Source organism: Pelophylax lessonae (assembly GCF_965119305.1).
Source record: "Pelophylax lessonae genome assembly, chromosome: 7".
In the NCBI taxonomy this organism is placed as follows: domain Eukaryota; kingdom Metazoa; phylum Chordata; class Amphibia; order Anura; family Ranidae; genus Pelophylax; species Pelophylax lessonae.
In genome coordinates this window covers 16,577,076-16,591,051 of record NC_138774.1, presented here as the reverse complement: position 1 = coordinate 16,591,051, position 13,976 = coordinate 16,577,076, and the positions used below count along the sequence as shown (strand labels likewise).

Here is a 13,976-nt window from a genome sequence, read left to right as displayed (position 1 = left end):
ACTTTTTAGACCCACCAGACACTAAATCCAAAGAAATCTCATTTTTTTTTCAATAATTATTTCAATAATTGTCTCTCTATCAAAAACAACAATTTTTAAGAACTTTTTTTTGTGTGATTAATAGTCCCTGGGGCATGACCCAGAACCCTAGGCACTTTTTAGGGGCATTTATTGGGTTTTAGGGCTTGAAAATTGTATTTTTTGATTACCGAACTTCGGGTCCCATTGATTTCAATGGGGTTCTGAAATCCGGGCCGAACTTTCGGGAAGTTTGGGTGTTCTGGTTGAACCGAACTTTTCAAAAGTTCGATCATCCCTATTAGTAAGGAAAGGATGCCAAATTGTTTGAAGGAAATTAAAATTATCACCCTACAGAGGACTGAATTCAAAAACACCTCGAAAATCAAACTGAAAAAATGATGCAGCAGGCTAGTCCATATTGGTGAAATTTCATTGCAGCAACTCAGAATGGTACTCAGTTGTTTTTATCGCCCCACGTGCTTGTATGCATGCCTGACAATGTCAGCGAATGCTCCTAATGAGACGACAGATGGTGTTGTGGGATATTTCCTCCCAGATTTGGACCAGGGCATCACTGAGCTCCTGAACAGACTAAGGTGCAACCTGGCGGCATCGGATGGACAGAAACATAATGTCCCAGAGGTGTTCTATTGGATTTAGCTCAGGCGAGCGTGGGGGCCATTCAATGATATCAATTCCTTCATCCTCCAGGAACTGGCTGCATACTCTCACCACATGAGGCCCGGCATTGTCGTACACCAGGAGGAGCCCAGTACCCACTGCTCCAGTGTAGGGTCTGACAATGGGTCCAAAGATTTCATCCCAATACCTAATAGCAGTCAGGGTACCATTGTCTAGCCTTTAGAGGTCTGTGCATCCCTCCATAGATATGCCTCCACAGACCATCACTGACCCACAGCCAAACCGGTCATGCTGAACGATGTTACAGGCCGCATAACGTTCTCCACGGCTTCTCCAGACCCTTTCACGTTGGTAACATGTGCTGAGGGTGACCCTGCTCTCATCTGTGAAAAGCGCAGGACACCAGTGGTGGACCTGCCAATTCTGGTGTTCAATGGAAAATGCCAATCGAGCTCCACGGTGCCGGGCAGTGAGCACAGGGCCCACCAGAGGATGTCGGGCCCTCAGGCCACCCTCACGAAGTCTGTTTCTGATTGTTTGGTCAGAGACATTCACACCAGTTGCCTGCTGGAGGTCATTTTGTAGGGCTCTGGCAGTGCTCATCCTGTCTCTCCTTGCACAAAGGAGCAGATACCGGTCCTGCTGATGGTTTAGGGACCTTCCTACGGCTCTGTTCAGCTCTGCTAGAGTAACTGCCTGTCTCTTGGAATTTCTTCCATGCTCTTGAGACTGTACTGGGAGACACAGCAATACTTCTGGAGATGACACGTATTGATGTGCCATCCTGCCTATGCAACCTCTATAGGGTCCAGGTATTGCCTCATGCTAGCAGTAGTGACACTGACCCTAGCCAACTACAAAACTAGTGAAAAACAGTCAGAAAAGATGAGTAGGGAAAATAAATATCAGTGGCCTCCATTCCTGTATTGGAGGTAGTCTCATTGTTGCCCATCTAGTGCACATGTTGTTCATTTAATTAACACCAAAGCAGCTGAAACTGATTAACAACCCCCCCTCTGCTACTTAACTGACCAGATCAATATCTCAGAAGTTTATTTGACTTGATGCTATACTCTAAATAAAAAGTGTTCCTTTAATTTTTTTGAGCAATGTAAGATTCCCTATCAGCAGCCTCAAGCAATACATATGACAGTATTTCAAGGGGTCTCATAGATTTACCCTTTGTCTCTTCCAGTGGGGAAAAGGGTCAGCATGGGGCCACACAGAGTAAGGGCAAGTGTAGACTTCAACCATGTTCTCATTTAGCCTACCCCACCCTGCCATCTCCAGCTTTACTAGTGAGCAGGCAGCTTTGTGTGCCCCAGCTGACGGAATGCATGAAAAAATATGTCTCTAGCCACCCTCATGCCCAGATACTAAATGCCAGCTTGGCAAAATTGATGGCTTTACAGCTGCTGTAGTTTCAGCTGATATAGTCAGCCCCATTCCTGGAATTTGCAGTCTGTGCTATATTGAAGTGGCAGGCCATTTTTCTGCCCATAAGGCCATGCCTGCCCTCCATCATCATGTGAAAGGTAATGTGATCATCTGCATGGTCCACCTGACCACAGACATGTGGTCCAGCAAGTAAGGGCAGGGACATTATACCACATTCAGGGTACATTGGGTCACTTTGCTGGCGGCCTGGAAAGATGGAAGATGGGGCAGCCCACTGGAGCTGGTTGTGCTGCCAGACATCCTGAAATATAGTGATGATGACAGACCAGTAATCTTCACCTCTTCTTGCCTTCCTGTGGTGAGTTGTTCTCAGAGCCACAAGTTCCCCCCAAGCGACCAAGAGGCACTAACCCCATGCCATCTTGTCCATACCCCACGCCATCTTGTAAAAGTTGTGTGTGACAATGGCGCCAACTTGCTGTCCACTCTCTGGCAGGGAAAGTTCACACATATGCCTTGCCTGGAACACGTCCTGAACCAGGTGGTGCAGTGCTTCCTGGTTAGGTACCAACGCTTATAGGATCTTCTGAGTCAGACCAGAAGAATTTGTAGCAATTTCAGTTAGTTATGTAGTGCTAAACCTACAAGGGATGCTGATTTTAACTGGTTCTCCCCCAAACAGCACAGATGCTACCAGTCACCCAAGCAACAGTCCATTCAGCTACAATAAACAGTCTAGGGGTTGTCTTTTTTGTGATTTATTTCTGGTGACACTTGTAATAGGGGAGGGGTTTGGGGCACGGGATACTCCAAAACTGTTAGCAATTGTCCTTCAGAGGACATTTTTTTCTTTAAGCAACTGTGAATATTGAACATTCTAAGGTCTCACAGCTGGGGGCCATAAGGCAAGTCTCTTTGGCATATGGCTACCCTGCCGGGATATTGGTACCTAGTGCAATGTCAGGAGCACTGAGCAGTACAAGAGGGCACTCTTCTGTAAGCTCACAATCCAGGACACATAGATAACCACCCCAGCCCACCCCCTGACCCAACCTAACCTTCACATTGCTTGCTTCTTCAGGATCCAAGCTCACATGTAAGTAGTCAATTGGCTCACAAAACATATATGAAAAAAGAAAACCATGCCAATTAGGGATGCACCGATCCAATATTATAATAAACAGGCAATGGGGTATAATAAACAGGATAATGGGGTACTTTGACGCAGTAGTGGGCTTGAGCACGATATGGCCATATGGTGGGACCAAACCCCCATTTTTATTTATGGATTGTCTTCAGATTTGGTAGTTATTTCTTTTGCATTTGCGCGCTATTCTTTTTTAATATACAATATTATAATAGCTGGATCGGGGGATCGGTAAAATTAACAGATCTACGGGCCGATCCGGTTTTGCTCTTTATAGCTTGTGAGGGAGCAGAGAACAGCTGTCAAAGAAAAAAAAAAAGAGCCTCCTGCAAATGCCTTTCAACTCTCCCAGTTAAGTAAACAATGATTACAATGTATCTTTTCGTTCTGTCTGCCAGAGGAGGGAAGTTTAACCTCTAAGAGCCGGTTCACACTACCACGACCAGAAAGTCGCCCCGTGACTTGAAGAGACTTGTTTAGAGACTTGTTTAGAGACTTGGAAGAGACTTGGAAGAGACTTGGAAGAGACTTGTGCACTACTTTGAAGAGACAGGCGACTTTGTCTGTGGGGAATGCCTGGCTAATCTCTTTCTTCTTCCTGGAAAGTCTGATAACAATTCGCTTCAATTAAGATAAGGAGGCGACTCCCATTGAAGTATATGGGACAGTCGGATCACAGGTCGCCTCAAAGTAGTACCGGACCCTTTTCTGAAGTCGGAGCGACTTCAGTAGTGCCAATTATGACGGCACTGATTGATTAACATTGCTTTTGTTATGTCAAGCTACCTGGGGCAACACAAGTCGCCTCACAAGTCGTGCTAGTGTGAATGGGCTCTTAAAGACTAAACCCATGACATTTTAGATTTTGAATGCACAATTGTTATAAGGTATCTGCCGATACCGATCCGGAAGTATTATTTTGTTATAAGCTCACACAACAGTACTTCCGGATCGGACTCGGGATCGGCGATTTCACAAAGCAAAAGATAGGGATCGGGACCAAAAAAGTCAGATCGGTGCATCCCTAATGCCAATAGGGGTCATCAACAGAATTTTTCACATCTCTTGCATATAAACATCTGCCCAGAAGGATCCATAATATGTGTAGGCCACATAATCCATGCTCTGAAATTAAGTCCCAAGATCACCACCACCACAGTGGGCCACACTTTCTAAAAGATTACCACTACCTCAATGTGTTCTCCAGTATGGATTCCCCATCAGTTGCTGATGCCATTTCCTGTATAGATGATGGGGAATCCATCAAGGATTTTTGAGAGGCCAAAGGGATTTTGATGGATGATGACCATCATCTAAAATGATGATGATGGTGGCTCTCTTCCAAGACGGGAATGTTCTGCTGATGCTGCTCTCTTGAGACCACAAAGAAAAACAAAGGACGCACAGGCCTAGAGCATTACCATCTACAATTTATTGAAATATAAAAAAAAGTGGGTGCATACCCACAAAAGCCAAGGAGTAACAGTGATGTACAAAACCCAAGAAACAGACTGTTTATCCAGAAGGTGGCACGCTTAGGGTTCTGACAGGACTCACAGTTTGACCCTGGGAATTCCACAATTGCCGCCGTGCACCTGCGATTGCTCCCCGCTGAGAGAGAAGAACAGTTGTAAACACAGATGATCGTTCTTCTCTCTGAAATTAACACAGAGCGCCTGTGATCCTTCTATATAGGAACACGGGTCTCTATGATAATTTCACAAGCCCCTCCCCATACAGTTAGAAAACACTCCCCTAGGCTCACACTTAAAACTTTGATCACCCCTAGGTTAACCCCTTCCCTGCCAATGTCATTTTTACAGTAACAATGCATATGTATAGCACTGATTACTGTAGTAATGTCACTGGTCCCCCCAAAAGTGTCAAAAATGTCAGTTAGGGGTCCGATCTGTCGCAGCTCTGCTAAAAATCGCAGATTGCTATCATTACTAGTAAACAAAATAAAAAAAATGACATAAATCTTTCTCTTAGTTTGTAGACATTATAACTTTTGCGCAAACCAATTAAAATACACTTACTGCGATTTTTTTTTTACCAAAAATAAGTAGCAGAATACAAATTGGCCTAAAAGGATGAAAAGTTTTGATTTTTTTTTTTTTTTTTGGGAATGTTATATAGCAGAAAGTGCAAAATATTGTTTGTTTGTTTTTTTTTTCAGAATTGTCGCTCTTTTTTTGTTTATAGCACAAAAAATAAAAATCGCACAGGTGATCAAATACCACCAAAAGAAAGCTCTGTTTGTGGGGGAAAAGGACATAAATTTTATTTTTGGGTACAGTGTCGCACGACTGCGCAATTTTCCATTAAAGTAACGCAGTGCCGAATTGCAAAAAAATGGCCTGGTCATTAAGGGGGTAAATCCTTCCGATCCAGGACTGGTTAATTGGTCTGTGTGAAAGTTGTAGAGTCTACAAAATAAGGTATTTACAGTATATTTAAAAGTTGATCAATCCTGATGTACTGACAACCTCTATCATTTCTTGATGCCCAAAAATGCCAGGACTGTACAAATGACCCCTTTTTTTGGAAAGTAGACAGTCCAATATATTTATTAAGAGGCATGACAAATTTTTTGAAGTTGCAATTTTTTACAATTTTTTGGAAAATGGTGAAATGAAATACTTTTTTTAATGTCTTTTTTTTTTTTTTACATACTGTCACTATTGCATTACACCAAAAAACATTTTTTTTTACTCTATATATATATATATATATACATATATATATATATATATATATATATATATGTATTTTTGTTTTTCTTTATTATAATTTTTTTTTTTTTTTAAAAAGAGCTTGGGGGTTCATGCTGTACTGAAAAATCTGAGAAATTGCAAAGTGTTGGGGTATATGCAGTTGAACCCCAGAACTCTTCATTAAATAAAAAAAAAAAAAAAATATATATATATATATATATATATATATATATATATATATATTGTTTTATTTTAAATAAAGAGTTCTGGGATTCAACTGCATATGGCCAAACACTTTGCAACTACTTTTGCACCTCAACCGCACATGCTCAAACACTTTGCAATTTTACACAGTTTTCAGCTCAACCACACATGTTTTTTTTACATACTGTCACTAGCGCATTACAGCATCATCATTTCTTTTTTAGTTTTTTTACTATATATATATATATATATTTTTTTTTTTTTTTTTTTTTTTTAATATAATTTTTTTTTTTTTTTAAGAGTTTGGGGGTTCAGCTGCACTGAAACATCTGAAAAATTGCAAAGTGTTGGGGCATATGCAGTTGAACCCCAGAGCTCTTTATTAAAGAAAAAAAAACACTATATATATATATATATATATATATATATATATATATATATATATATATATATATATATATATATATATATATATATATATATATACACATATATTGTTTTATTTTAAATAAAGTGTTCTGGGATTCAATCGCACATGCTCAAACACTTTGCAATTTTACACAGTTTTCAGCTCAACCACACATGTTTTTTTACATACTGTCACTAGTGCATTGCAGCGTCATCATTTTCTTTTTTTTTTCTACTATATATATATATATATATATATACACACACATACTAAAACGTATATATATGTATTTTATTTTATTTATTTTTTATACATACTTTCAAAAGAGTAGTTCAGGGACACCATAGTAACACTGTACAGTTTGTAGGTATGATCATTGATTTTTTTTTTTTTTTTACATTTTGCTATTACAATGATGATCACTGTAACAGCAATGTTTTGAACTGTCTTGAATGGGTTACATTCATAACAGCTAGTCACATGGTACAAGGGGGTGTGACTGGCCCAGGTACCATGTGATAGTTGTGAGGCCAATCACTGCATCATTCTACAGGAAACACTGGGTTCACACTATTGCAAACACAGACATCGCACGTGATTTGCACCGCATTGCTGTGCAGATCACATGCGATGTCTGTGCAATGCAAATTCAGCAATACAGTTTGTATGGCTGAACTCGCATTGCATTTGCATGAAACCTTTTTTGTTTTTCCTGCACTGGAATCAGATCGCATGATTGTTCACACCGATTCCTGGGTTCACACTACGATCTGCGAACCTTAACTTTGTATTGACACATGCAGCGGTTTGCAGAGGGCAGTGTGAACTGAAATGCGATGCGGGAACCTGCTCTAGAATAGCACTGGTTCCCGCATTCCAATAGTACGAACCCAGGCTCACTCATAACAGCTTTGTTGACATTGGGATTACGTTATCGCATAGCAATCACATGATCCCCCAGTGGTAGAGGTCAAGGTGGACACAGCAGTCATGGAAGCGACTTGCTGCGTGCCGCTAACCCTGAACAGGTGGGATCACATATATGTACATGATCAAGCCTGCCCGTGCTGGCCACCCACAGTCAATGCACTGTGGGTGGTCCGTAAGTGGTTAAGACCCCATTTACACTAGCGTGACTTGTCAGGCGACTTGGTCGCCTGACAAGTCGCGGTGGGTTGCCTGCCATTGATTAGCACAGGACCCGTTCTAATAGGAGCGACACAAGTCGTTCCGACTTAGAAAAAGGGTCCTGTACTACTTTGGGGCGACCTCGGAGCGACTTGCATAGACTTCCATTGAAGAGACAAGAACTCACTGCTCAAGGTGGTACAATTGCCTGATGACTCACATCGGTGCATGCCCTGGCTCGCCTCCGTGGAAACTTGATAAAAGAAAAGGAATTGGCAGCACTCCAGGTTGAGTCAAAATCCAGATTTATTGACTGGACATCCAAATATGACAATCGTGAGAAGGTAGACGCGTTTCACACACTGACTGTGTGCTTAATCATTACGTAATGATTAAGCACACACAGTCAGTGTGTGAAACGCGTCTACCTTCTCACGATTGTCATATTTGGATGTCCAGTCAATAAATCTGGATTTTGACTCAACCTGGAGTGCTGCTAATTCCTTTTCTTTTATCATAGACTCCCATTATGTGAAGTCCCTGCAAGTCGCGCCTCGAAGTCGGATCGCCTCAGTGTGAACCGGCTCTAAAGGTATCATTTCCCCAAAGCATTTGCCCAACAATGAGCTAATCACATCCCCCTTTCTTTGGTGTCACCAGTCTCTGGGTGGAGTTCTCACACTTCTCAGTCCCTCTTATATAGCTTAAGACAGCCTCTCCATACACCTAACCCAGCATGGAGGGGTTCGGTGAAGTTGGCGGTGAAGGTGTGGAGGTGTTGGATGGGGTCACACAGATCATAGAAGGAGATCCTCCCAGCCTCATAATCCAGATATATCCCCACTCCGTTACTGGAGATATCGGCAGGCAAGAGGATTTGCTTACTGTCATGCCTCACCCGATACTGATTACCATCCATGTCCAAACCCCAGGACTTGTTATTATATCCAATCAGTGACTGTGGCTCTCCTAGTCTGTCTATACTGGGGTAACACATCCCGATGATCCAACTGTCCGATCCCCCAACATCCACTTCCCAGTAATGTCGCCCTGAGGAAAAACTCTGACTGCTTAACACTTGAGGCCAAATTTGAAATCTTTCTGGTGTTTTCCGGCGATTCAGGTCCATGTCTGATATGGATACAGTTTTCCTGTCGTCTGATGTATGTAGAGAATTTTCAGCTGTCTTTACATCCAGTAATATGTCTGCAGGTTCCTGTATATAGATGTATACATTCACCTCTTTTATTATATCAGATAAACCTGTGCATAGGATCCCAGTCACATCTAGATCCCCTCCGTCATGGAGGAGTTCCTCATGTCTCTCTCTGCTTTCACTATCTCCATCTTCGGTATCATGCAAGGTGTCTGTGTCTGATTCCTGTAGGACAGTCAATGGGTCCCTGTTACATAGCTCCTCGATGCGACACATCTCCCCAGACAGCTCTTCCTTCTTTATTTCCAGCTCCCGCATCAGATTTGATATGGATAACAGGACCCGTTGTGCCTTTACAGAGATTTCATTGAGGGCTTTCTTCTCCAGATCTTCCAGACGTCTCCTGAGGTCTCCAAACATAGCATTGACTCTCTCGGTGTCACCAGCGGCTTTTTCTTCTACTTTCCTCCTGTGTTCCTGCAGACTCTGGACTCCTTCCTCCATCCCCTCTCTCTTTGTTGTAAGTTTCTCCAAAACTCTTCTCATTTTATTTATTTTCTTTCCGGAGGCCCTATCCAGTGACTCAATGTCATGTCCTTTGTGTTTTCCAAACAGACAACAGGATGCGCAGACACAGGTATTGTCTTCGGCACAGTAATACTCCAGGATCTTCTTATGGATGAAGCATTTCCGGCTCTCCAGGAACAACATGGGGTCAGTTAAGACATGTTCTGGGGACTTTTTGTGGACCCTCATATGTTTATTACAAAGAGAAACCTCACAGTGCAGACAAGATGTAAGAGCAGGAGCAGGAAAGTCCACACAGTAAGTACAGAGGACACTGGACTCTTCATGGTCTGGCTGAGCATGGAAGAAATTCTCCACGATGTTACGCAGTGTTGTGTTCCCCTGGAGCAAAGGCCTCTGCCGAACCTTCCCTCTGCATTCGGGGCAGGAATAAGCTCCAGACCCCTCCTGTGTGTCCAGTGCTCGACTGATACAGAGACGGCAGAAGTTATGTCCGCATTTCAGCGTTACAGGATCCGTATAAATGTCCAGACAGATGGAACATTCCAGCTCAGCTCTCAGATCGGCAGACGCCATTTGCTGGCAGCAGAAGAGAGAAACGAAAGTGAAAGTATCTGGTGCTAAAAAAATACAGAGATCCGTCTCCTTCCTCTTACCACAAAGGAAGGGGAGGAAACCGTAACGAATTAATGAATCCATGAGATCCCGGAAGGAGCTCCTGCTGGTAATGTTTAACCCTTTATCCCATCTTTTTCTCCTATGCGTACGATCGCCATACTTTCTACCTAGTGCATAGCTCCCAACTGTCCCTGACTTGCGAGGGACTGTCTCTGATTTGGAACAAAGTCCCTCTGTCCCTCTTTCCTCCTTATTTGTCCCTCATTTTGGTCTGATCTATATAGTTTTATATAGATTGTGCTTTTTATCTTTCAAAAAGTGTTTCCCAGTGCTAAACCTTTCATCCAATCTAAATTGCTGCATTTTTAAGTGCCGGTTCACATTTGTGCGATTGCGGAGATCGCATGTAATTCGGAGCGCACTGCTCCTAAATTACATGCGATCTCATGTGCGGTGCGAATTTCAGCCATACACTTTGTATGGCTCAATTCGCACTGCATCCGCAATAAACTCGCACATGAGGCTTTTTTTTTTTTTTAGCCGCAGCAGAATCGGATCGAATAGTGGTTCACACCAGTGCGATCCGATTCTGTGCGAACTTGCAGATCGCACTGCAATATGCGATCACAACTGGGGGTGTCGTTAACTTTTAATTGACACCCCCTGCGTATCGCATATGGCAGTGTGAACGGATGCAATGCGGGATCACGCTGCATATTCGCAGCGTTCCCGCATCGCACAAATGTGAGACGGGTCTAAGGCCCCTTTCACTAGTGCGACTTGTCCCGTGATTTTGGACTGCAAAATCGCATGACAAGTCGTTTTCCATTATTTTCAATGAGCCCCATTCATATCTGTTCGTTTTGAAGTCGCACCGACTTCAAAGTAGTTCCTGCACTACTTTGGGCTGATTTTAGTGCGTTTTGAGGTATATAGCCATTGCTTTCAAAATTCGCGTCAAAATCGTGTCGCAAAATCGCGGCAAAATCAGGGTAAAATCGCGTCACATAAGTGTGAAAGGGGCCTTAGTGCCGGTTTACACTTGTGCGATGTGGGAACGCTGCGATAATGCAGCGTGAGCCTGCATCGCACCCCTGGCAGTTCACGCTGACATATGCGATACGCAGGGGTGTCAATTAAAAGTTAACGACACCACCAGTTGCGATCGCATATCGCAGTGCGATCTGCAAGTTTGCACAGAATTGGATCGCACTAGTGTGAACCACTATGCGATCCGATTCTACTGCGGCTCAAAAAAAGCCTCATGTGCGTGTTTGTTGCGGATGCGGTGCGAATTCAGCCATACAAAGTGTATGGCTGAACTCGCACCGCACATGAGATCGCATGTAATTTAGTAGCAGTGCGCTCCGAATTACATGCGATCTCCGCATCCGCACAAATGTGAACCGGCACTTAATGTCAAAAGTCAATATAAAGGAATAGAAGTGGTAAGAAAAAAAAAAAAAAGCACTTCTGTGTTTATTAATCAATTTGTTTGTATAATTCTTCTTTAACCACTTCTAGACCGGAAGGATTTGCCCCCTTAATGACCAGGCCATATTTTGCGATTCAACACTGCGTTCGTTTAACAGACAATTGCGCAGTCGCGCGACGCTGTACCTAAATAAAATTGATGTCCTTTTTTCCCACAAACAGAGCTTTCTTTTGGTGGTATTTGATCACCTGTGCGATTTTTATTTTTTGCGCTATAAACAAAAATAGAGCGACAATTCTGAAAATAAAAAATATATATTTTCACATTCTGCTATATAACATTCCCAATAAAAAAAAAAATGTAAAAATCAAATTTTTTTTAACATTTTAGGCCAATTTGTTTTCTGCAACATATTTTTGGTAAAAAAAAAAATCGCAATAAGCGTATTTTGGTTTGCGCAAAAGTTATCGCGTCTACTAATTACAGGGAAAAATTTAGTGTTTTTTTTTTTTTTACTAGTAATGGCGGCGATCAGCGATTTTTTGCGGGACTTCGACATTGCGGCGGACAGATCGAACCCCTAACTGACATTTTTGACACTTTTGGGGGGGGGACCAGTGACATTACTACAGTAATCAGTGCTAAAAATATGCACTGTAATAATGACACTGGCAGGGAAGGGGTTAACACTGAAGGTGATCAAGGGGTTAAATGTGTACCTAGGGGCGTGATTCTAACTGTGGGGGGCGTGGCTTGTGAAATGATCATCGAGACCTGTGATCTTATATAAAAGGATCACAGGCACTCTGTGATCATTCCAGACAAAACATCGGTCTGCTGTGTTTACAACAGCCGACCGTCCTTCTCTCTCAGCGGGGAGCGATCGCGGATGGCCGACGGCAATCTGAGCCACCAGCCCCGCGCATCGGAGTCGCCGCTGACGAGTGGGGCGGGAGCGCAGGAGGGCCGCCCTGCCGCAGTATAACTGTGGCGGGCGGTGGGTAAGCGGTTAAATACTTGCCGACCGCTCGCCCCAGATATACTGCGGCAGGCTGGCTTGGCTGCGCGAACCGCTGTACCTGTATAGCTGTTTGCGGGAGCTCTCCTTGGGGCGCACGTGCGCCGCCAGAGGCACGCTCGCGCCCCCATTAGCAAGCGGGGAAGCTGACTCACCGGGTCCCTCCCCATGGAGAAAGAACAGCGGTCCGTTGTTCTCTCAGGAATCAGCACAGAGTGCCCGTGTTCCTCCTATTTAGCAACACAGGTCTCTGTGTTGATTCCACAAGCCTATCCTCCCCCCACAGTTAGGAAACACCCCCTAGGCTCACTCTAAGGCTCCGTTCACATGTTAGCGTATGGATCACGGGCAGAACCACCGCGGTTCCGCCCGCGATCCGGAGATTATTGCAAATCGCGGGACGCCTGTGCGTTGCCCATTGATTTGCAATAGACCCCCAAACGCTGAGCGATGTTGCCGCGATTTCCGCCTGACGAATCGCGGTAACATCGCGCAAAAAAAATCGCGGGACGCAATACGATCCAAAGAAGCTCTTGTACTTTTTTGGTCGTAATGCGTCCCGCGATTTTTTTTTGCGCGATGTTACCGCGATTCGGCAGGCGGAAATCGCAGCAACATCGCTCAGCGTTTGGGGGTCTATTGCAAATCAACGGGCAACGCACAGGCGTCCCGCGATTTGCAATAATCTCCGGATCGCAGGCGGAACCGCGGCGGTTCTGCCCATGATCCATACGCTTACTTGTGAACGGAGCCAAAGGCATCATGCACACTGGACGTTTTTACAGCTGCTGTTAGCAGCCTCAGACGTTTTTTTTTGCAGCTGCAGAACGCCCATCCATGTTATTCTATGGCCTCATGCACACATAGAGCTTTTAGGAGCTCCAAGTGGCATAGGCGTTTTACAGCTCCAAAAAAAACCCAGGAACTGTGGGTTCAGGAGCTCCAGCGTCAAGCTGCAAAAAACGTTGGACGCTGCTAAAGGCTCCATAAGGCTCCATAACGTTGCTTAACGTGCGTTAAGCCACGTTATACGTTTTTTTTCTTCCATTCAAAATCAATGGCTCCCTATGGGAGCCTATTGATTTGAATGGAAGTCACACCGCAGGTCGGATCAGGGTGATCCGACTTGCGGTGCGACCTGCACTGTGAGAATCTTGAGGGGGAACTCCACGCCAAAATGGGGAAAAAAACGGCGTGGGGTTCCCCCCCAGGTTCCAAACCAGGCCCTTCGGGTCTGGTATGGAATTTGAGGGTAGCCCCGCGCCGAAAAAACGGCGTGGGGTCCCCCCCAAAATCCATACCAAACCCTTATCCGAGCATGCAGTCCGGCATGCCAGGAAAGGGGAGGGGACGAGCGAGCGGCCCCACCCCCCCTGGATCATACCAGGCCACACGCCCTCAACATGGGGGGGTGTGGGTGCTTTGGGGCAGGGGGGGCTCTGCACCCCGCACCTCAAAGCACCTTGCCCCCATGTTGATGAGGACAAGGGCCTCATCCCCACAACCCTGGCCGGTGGTTGTGGGGGTCTGCGGGCAGGGGGCTCATCGGAATCTG

At 44.4% G+C, this 13,976-nt stretch overlaps 1 protein-coding gene across 1 annotated transcript; it reads right to left on the bottom strand.

Moving 5' to 3' along the window:
- Nucleotides 1-8,259: 8,259 nt before the first annotated feature.
- LOC309560228 (E3 ubiquitin-protein ligase TRIM39-like) lies at nucleotides 8,260-9,973 on the bottom strand. Its single transcript, XM_082263800.1, has one exon. It carries the CDS (start codon nucleotides 9,924-9,926, stop codon nucleotides 8,352-8,354), a length of 1,575 nt encoding a protein of 524 aa, XP_082119926.1. The 5' UTR covers nucleotides 9,927-9,973; the 3' UTR covers nucleotides 8,260-8,351.
- Nucleotides 9,974-13,976: the final 4,003 nt, after the last annotated feature.